Here is an 8,474-nt window from a genome sequence, read left to right on the forward strand (position 1 = left end):
CTTACTGATCAGAAAAGGAAAACAGCCTTAATACTACCACTAATAATAGTAATAATGATAATAAAATGGAATATGTACAAATATATACAAAGTTAGTCCTGAACCCAACTCCCCCCAGTGTCAATACGTCACTGTCACCCCTGGCTGGGGAGCAGCCCCCGGGGAGAGGGTCCCAGGCTGGACTCAGCCACAGAGGGACTGGGCACAGGAGCTGGATTCTGGGACTCCAGAAAATTAGAGGCACTTGAAACTATTTCCGTGCATGCAAACACCCATCAGAGGCAAACATGAGATGACATTCACATTACGTCTCTAGCCAAGATATCCTGAAAAGAAAGGCATGACACTTTCTCTGGACAAAAAGAGAAGGGTAAGAGGCTCTTCAGGAGACCACCGACTGATCTCTTGGAGTGGAAGGCAACTGTGACCTAGAACATAATTAAAGTAAGAAGGATGATGAGGAAGCGTTATTTACTTTCCTAATTAGACATTATTAAAATGTGCACTTGGGGACTAGACTAATAAGTAAAGTTGGATCCTCTTAAAATAAAAAACTGAAAAATTGCATTAAGATCACAAGTATTGGAAGAAAAGGAAATGTAAACTGAAATCAGGAAGCAACATGAAGCTCTTAGAGGTCTTTTATTCTGTTCTGCTGTGTCTTATTGTAGGTGTGGTGTTCTGTGTTGTTTTGCTGTAGCTTCTACCCCGCCTCTGTAAGAACTACTATCTATTGGTAACAGGGGCTTGAGACAATTTGTTCCATATATGGATAAGAATAACTGAAATGATTACTGAAATTTCTAAAGCTTCTTCAAAATTTCTGTTAAGAGAAGCTTACCATGTAGAACCATCAGCTGAACCTGTGAGCTTTTTAAAAAGCAATTTTGTCTGAACTTCTGCTGTAGCCAGTGCTGCTGTCTGCTAAGGCTAGTATCTGACCAGTGAATAATTACAGATTTGCTCACCTCTGATTGTATCTCCAGAATATTTCAATATTTTGGGGTAGATTTAGATTGGAATTGTTAGACTAGCCACCTAAGGATTCACTAAAGGATCTAGAAAAATGTTTAATAAAGTTAAACATTGTAACATAATAAACATTACTATCCATATTTCTTCAGATATGAGATTTGGCATGTGCATTTCCATTCAGCTTGATGCCACTTGGGGGTAGCTCCCTGTTACCAATAGACAGATATTTCTCTAGATACTGGCTTATGGGGCAGGATTTTTTTGGCTACCGTCATTATTCTTGATTATGTTTTTATATTGCGTTATAATGTTTATTAGCTTTAATAGAAAAGTCCTCTAATATACATCCAGGACTAAATTATTCAAATATATATAATCTTAATTAAGCTTGTATTAGACTGAATACTATACATATCACATACAGGAAGAATACCATAATTCTCTGGTACTAAGTATTAATGTACTGCTTTGGGGTATTAGTTCAGACTGTTTCAGTAAGGGTCACTTGTCTTAGCATGTTGGTCTTAAAACACTCAGGTCAATTCCTAAGACAGAGCAAATTGTCATGTTAGGATGTCCAAAAACATTTTTTCTTGTCAATTGAATCTTGTTTATATTTCAGAACAATCATCCAGGTTTAGGACATTTCTAAATACTATGTATTTCTCTTTCAAGGTACTATCGTGAGGTCCTTCCTGGTGAGATTGTGAAAATATCCAGATATGATGTCCAGACACTGGATGTTGTACCAAGACCTGAAGGAGACCCATCAGCCTTCTGCATCTTTGAATATGTTTATTTTGCAAGACCAGACAGTATTTTTGAAGGTAAGAAGATGTTATGTAAGAAACTCTTCCCTAAGTAGCGTGAGATGTTATCCCGGAGAACAATGACTCTGGAAAGGATCTGGGATCACAGAAGGGTACCACTGAATGTGAGCTGTGAGCGCAGGGCTGGGACAGGAGGGGTTGGCACAGCTCTTGAGATAAAACTCATCAGGAGGAACATGTAACATCCCTTCCCTGTTCCTGGCTGTGCATACAGCCTCTCTCAGGCTGCCTGCGTAGTCCTATGAAAGGGAGGAAAAGAGCCACAAATATGATTAAGGTAGTGGAAATATCCCTTAAAAGTGAGAGACTTAAGAAAGAAACTTTATTGGTTCTTGGAAAACTTGGTAAAAATTATTCTTATTAAAGTGAGTCTGCAAAACAATTTTATCTTGGCATTTTCTTTGCAAGAAAGGGTTATTTCAGGAAAGTGCTTTTAATATATGCATTAACTAACTACTTGGACTTGTCAGTCTAATGCTTTTATCATTCCAGCAGAAGCCCTCAAAAATTGTCGTAGTAGCAAGACATTAGCCAGGACTGTCATACCTAACAAACAAGCTCTTCTTTGCTTGCTATAACCGTGCCATCTCTTGATCCTTACAGAGTTCCCCACCTTTAGAAAGCCAGTTTCACCCCACATCCCTGTTATTCATGATCCTCTTACCCTTAAATATCCTTACTTCTTACAATCCTTAGTACTGCGGCCGCACCCTTTGTGGTGCCTCTCTCTCACCGCACCTCCAGTTCCCACCTATGTTGCAAATTCTTTAGGACCTTAAAAGCTTCTGAGGCCTTTTGTCACCTTACTAAATTTGAAGTTAATTTTAAAAACTGATTCCTAGTTAGTAAGCAGGCAGAGGCAGGCAGCAGGGCTGCACAAACTTCCTGCTGGAGAAACCAGCCTGGAAACAGAATAAGCACGTTATGAACAGGCAGCATAATTTCTACTTCTGTCCTTCTCACTGACTTCTGTGCCTGCAACTGGCTGCAGGAATTGGTACAGCAAAACTGAAAGGAAATCTGAATTACTCATACCAGGAGAAACTCTTCTTCGTGTTCTTAGGTCAAATGGTGTATTCAGTCAGGAGAAGATGTGGGCAGCAGCTTGCCATTGAAGCACCTGTGGAAGCAGACCTGGTCAGCACTGTTCCAGAGTCTGCAACCCCAGCAGCTCTTGGTTACGCTCAAAAGGTATGTGCTAACTCATCTTTTTTTTTTTTTTTTCCCCTCCCCCAAACTTATTTCTTTTTTTGTAATAGACTGTAGTGGTATGGGGTTTATATTGATAAAGCTTTGTATCTTGAGTACACTAGGTACTCCTGTTGAGTCACCTGCTCTTGCTTTTTCTGTTGTTATTCCACTACACTGAGGTATTTCAAAGTTTTTGGGTTACTGTGAGGTCATACTAAGTCCTAAAGTTACTTTTAAAACAAGAAACAGTTAACAGAGAATAACCAGTTCTTTAGGTACTAACTCTGTTGAACTGCCTCCTGTTGACAGTGCGGGCTGCCGTACGTCGAGGTGCTCTGTAAGAACCGGTACGTAGGGAGAACGTTCATCCAGCCAAACATGCGGTTACGGCAGCTTGGCGTGGCGAAGAAGTTTGGGGTTCTCTCTGACAATTTTAAAGGCAAGCGAGTTGTTATCATCGATGATTCAATTGTGAGGGGCAATACCATTTCACCCATAATAAAACTACTGAGAGAATCAGGAGCCAAAGAGGTAAGTTGATCTTCCGTCAGTACAATACAGGTGTAGACAGAAGAACGATAGGGAGGCAAAGCAGGGGGCTTTGTCTTCATTTGTATTATACATTGTTTCCTTACTTAAAACGTGCAAAAAAACCAGTGGCTACTCTGTGTGTATTATGAAGCTATGTTAAGAAGCTTCTTTATTATGACTGATTTTTGTGTGATTAAGGGGAGAGGAACAGGTCTCCATTTATACAGCACTATCTGTACTTTAGCTAAGGTCAGAAAAACACATGTTGGTTTGGCATTCCTTACATACGTGTGACTTGTGGTACTGCGTGAAGTACAGCCACATACTGCAGCAAACAGCATGTGCCGTAAGTCACCAGAGCACAGTTTTTTACATTTTTTTAGTCGAAACGGAATATGCATGTCTGTCACTGGAGAAGAGATGTTCAGTATCATGTCTGACTTTGTAAATCGAAACATGCATCAGGCATTGAACACTATAGAAAAGTAGAATCGGGATGGAACCTTTTAATACCATTAGGAAATACTGTAAAAATACATTCTAAAACTGTCTTTCTCTTTCCTTCTGTATTGGCATCTGAAAAAAACTTTCTCTGACTTTTAACCCTTCCGTGATTTCTGTGTAGTGCTGTGTGCTCTTCTGCATGATTATTTTTTTGAATGGGACTTTGGTACTGTGTTATCATCAGCTGACCTTCACCTTAACAGTGGTCTGGTTTGAAATTTTTATTCAGGTGCACATCCGTGTGGCCTCACCTCCCATAAGATTTCCTTGTTATATGGGAATAAACATTCCAACTAAAGAAGAACTCATTGCCAACAGACCTGAATTTCACGACCTTGCAAACTATATAGGTAAATGTTCCTCTTCCTTTCTCCTTTCTCGTTTTTTTTTCTCTTGAGACAAGAGTTTTCACCTGTAGGTATTCTATTATCTGCATCAAAATAAAGCAGAACACATGAAGGCAACAGTGGCAAAACTGAGTGAAAAAATTGTAAGGTTGGTACACTAAATTTCTGCATTGTGAGTACCCTGCAGATCAAACCGATTTAGCTACACACTGCTTTTGATCAGTGTTAGTGAATTATATTTCTCTAACCAACAGAAAGCATTAGAATAATTACATAATCATAAGTTATAAATAAGATGTGACAACACAGCTTTCCAATACTTAAATCTCCTTCTGGGAAACTTTACAAAAAGCTCCTGTAAGGCAAAATAACAGGAAGAAAATATGTGGTTAAAATCTCTCCTGTGATGAAAAGCTAAAGCAGTTTCATTTTCATTAGATATTCATAAAAATATGTTTGGAATTTGTAAACACCCACTTATTTTTCTACCAATTTATGTAAATAAATTTAACTGCATTATATATTTCACTTTGAAAGAAATGACATTTGAAACTAATCAAATAATGTGAAATACATTCTCAGATCTCTAGAATGAGCCACATTTGCACAGCTTCTGTTGCTTCTGATGTGGTAAAAATAAGGTGCTCTTCACAAGGGAGTGGAAGTCACGTGAACGCTTGTGAGCGAGCAGATCTACTATATATGGCCTATGGGGCTGCAAATTTATTTTTTTTTAATGGTTTAAAAACACAGCAGTGGTTACAGATAGGGAAACTGTAAACTCAGATTTCCTGTGTTAAATACTTACTCTCACTGTCTTGATATTGCAATGAATTCTTTTCCCCGAAATTATTGTGAAAGCATGCTGAGATATTTCAAGTTTGTAGCCTCTCATTTTTAAGTAGTATTCAGAAAATTATGAGTGCAAACAACAGAAAACTATTGTGAAAAGGCTATCAAACTTTCCTACTGCTAGAACATTTGAATGAACTGCATACTGAATTTTTTTTTAACAGATGGTCTTCTGGTCTTCCCTTCCTCCAGGTCCCAGTAAGGGTTTGTTGTCCTGGGTGCTCAGTTTGGGAAGCACCAGCCATGCACCCATCTGCTTCCAAGCCTGAACTACACGGTGACTTTTAGGGAGTCTTAACACACACTCTGCACTTTGTTGCTATTTTTGCAGCATGTGTGACATACTTGTGCCCAGCTCAGAACCTTCTGTCTAGATCTCAGTGAGTGCACCCTGCACAAATAATTTGAGAAGGGCAAGGCTTATTATGGTCTGGTAATTTTCCCCCTCTACTCTCTTTAGGTAAGGTGATCCACCTGGCACCATCACCCATGCAGTAATGCAACTGTGTTTCCTAAGAGCACCGCATTTGGTAGAGTACTGCAGCTTTAACTGACGAATTCTCTATTTCCTTTAGGAGCAGACAGTGTTGTCTACCTTTCTGTGGAAGGGCTGGTGTCATCCGTGCAAGAAAGCATCAAAGCAAGACAAGCAAATGTGGACAGGCTTAAAACCCAGAAGTCCTGTGTTGGGAAGATTGGTCACTGCATAGCGTGTCTTACTGGAGAGTATCCCGTAGAGCTTGAGTGGTGAAACCTTAGTGGATGGACATCAGTTCATCTGCTGCTGAATGTGCCTTTTTCAGAGATGCCTTCTTGCTAATAGTCTTCTACATTTAGGTAATAAGGAAAGTTTATTACAGCTAACTACTGTTCCTAAAACAGATCTTTTCCTAAAACAGATCTTTACAGTAAAGGCTTGCAGAAAGTCCAATGTGCTGATGAAAATAATGTAAGCAGATGAAAGTCCAAAATCATGTAGTTTTGATGCACATCTGTGCCTTCTATTTTCTCATAAAATATTATAAAAACCAAAGTTTTTTAGATTATGTAGCAGTCCCAGAGTTCTTTTGTTTCAGGCTTGTCTGAATAGATACCCCTGTCAGACTTGTTCACAAACAGTGACTTGTGTGATGTTAACTTCACATTATCAAAGTCTTAATGCAGAAGTATGTGAAATTTGCTTTTCTCCTTGGGAAAAATACCAGATTCAGAAGAATCAAATTGCTCCCACAGCAGTTCTTGCTTATGATTTTTAAGAACAGAAGTACCTAACTTTTGCATATATAGCTGAACAAGCCTGTATTAATCAAGCCCTTTGTAACAGATTGTAACATAATGTCTAGCATATGATTTCAAAAAACAAAGACTCAGGGAAATGCTCAGCCAAAAGCTCTCTAGTTTTGTAACTTTAAAATCTTTTTTTGAAGTCCAATGTAATTACATTATCTTTGTGTGCTTTTGTTAGTAGCAAATAAGATGTGGAAGGAGAAGAAACACTGGGCACTGCCATTTTTTTCCTGTTTTACAGATCTTGTTTTCTCCAGTATGTCCTGACAGTTTCTGAACTCTGAGCGAGTCTCAGTCACTTTTCATTTCTAACAGTAAAAGTGATGTTATCAGCTGGAGATTATGAGTTTGTTTGGGTATAGTCTTATTTTACTATAGTACTGCTGTTACAGTAAACATCATGTTTAAAGAAAAAAAGTTCTGCAGAACCATTAGCTATTGAATGCATTGTATTTTTTAATTGGTAACAATTACACGGTTATTTGTAGACATGAAGATCACTTGGACAATGAACCACTAGCTGAAAATGGAAAAGCACCTTTTAAAAGCTTGCAGATTTACGCACAATTGTACAAATATTTTGTATACCTCTTGGTTTTTTTTCACTGAATACCAGCAACTTAATTTTAGGTTTTCTATTTAATATTATGTATTTTGGCCTAGTAATTGTTTGTGACACTGTTAAAAAAAAAAAGTTTAAGAGGTTCTTTCTTCCCCATCATCTTCCACATAGTTGAGAACTCCTGCACCGGTGATGAAATTCAAAAGGGCACTTTCTTATGTGGGATTTGTAGTAATTGTGCCTAATAGACAATCGCAACACAAAAGTCCCAGTCCAAGAAAGCATGTAAATACATTTAATGAAGCCAACACTGTGCCTCATGTGGTGGTATCAGACCCTACTTTCCATCAAGCCTATGGGAGGATCTTGATTTTCACGAGCATTGGGCTCTTACTCTGTTCTTCACCAAAGCCCAGATCTGCAGGTTTGGGGGTCTATGTGGATCTATCTATTCTGTCTTACTAGCAAATTTTAACAGAACTGTAACAGTTCATCTGGACTGTAAACTGAGCAAAAAGAACAGGTTGGAGTCACTCTGACCATCCCCTCTTCCACATTAACCAGGGAGGAGTGTGAAAAACCAGAACAGCCAGTAACATTTTTCACCTTTTTTTTTTCCTTGCTCTCAAAAAAGCAATAATTTTTACAAGGGATAAGTTGAGTTCTTAGGTTATACGTACGTGTGAGGAACCCTTTCTACTTGACATAAAAATGTAGGTGCACAGTTTAGTAAGGCTGAAAGTGTAAGTCAGTAATTTATCTGGAACTGTCTATAGAACAGACTGTAAATTAAACTTGTGCAAATACTCTTTTAACATGTTTTCAACAAAACTGGAATTTTGAAGTCTGATGGTAATTGCTTGAATGTGATTTGAGCATTAGGTGGCATAATTCTGATTTCAATAAAATTATTCCTAATGCCTTCTTCCCCTCCATGTTATGTGTGTGAGTTACAAAGTCTGCTACTGTAAGCACTGTAATTTTTAGATACACTACATGCCTAATCTTCCCAAGTTAAACGGGAGATACTTTTCAAGTGTCATTTTTTTCTCTGACAGCTGGATTTATGCTTCAAGGTTACCAGGCATTTTTAATTACATGCAGCAGACACACACATGCAATGAGTACGTTGAGGGGGAAAACTTCTCTGGGTTTAAGTGCTGCAATTTGTATTATTTTAAGGTTTTACTGTGAAACTGCTTCTGCTGTATTACCAACATGCAACTGTGCCAAATCATCACTGACAAAATGTGACGAAACAGTAGAAAGCTAATGTCTAACTTCTCCCATGCGTAACATTAAAAATAGTTATGAACCGGTCTTCTCGTTCTCTCTTCATTCGCCGGCGCTACGAATCGAGGGTCTCTAACGTGGTCCCCTCGCAAGAGCCTGGCA

At 38.5% G+C, this 8,474-nt stretch overlaps 1 protein-coding gene across 1 annotated transcript in view; it reads left to right on the forward strand.

Annotated features, from left to right (window-relative positions):
- Positions 1–6,323, forward strand: part of PPAT (phosphoribosyl pyrophosphate amidotransferase) — a 19,773-nt gene extending 13,450 nt beyond the window's left edge. The window contains exons 8-12 of the mRNA XM_008945961.1: positions 1,651–1,802; positions 2,869–2,996; positions 3,306–3,527; positions 4,261–4,381; positions 5,806–6,323. Coding sequence (XP_008944209.1) covers positions 1,651–1,802; positions 2,869–2,996; positions 3,306–3,527; positions 4,261–4,381; positions 5,806–5,981 — 799 coding nt within the window. The 3' untranslated portion in view covers positions 5,982–6,323. The remainder of the gene's footprint in view (positions 1–1,650; positions 1,803–2,868; positions 2,997–3,305; positions 3,528–4,260; positions 4,382–5,805) is intronic.
- The last annotated feature ends 2,151 nt before the right edge of the window (positions 6,324–8,474 follow it).

This window comes from Merops nubicus, unplaced genomic scaffold, assembly GCF_000691845.1.
Source record: "Merops nubicus isolate BGI_N331 unplaced genomic scaffold, ASM69184v1 scaffold10898, whole genome shotgun sequence".
NCBI classification, from domain to species: Eukaryota; Metazoa; Chordata; class Aves; order Coraciiformes; family Meropidae; genus Merops; species Merops nubicus.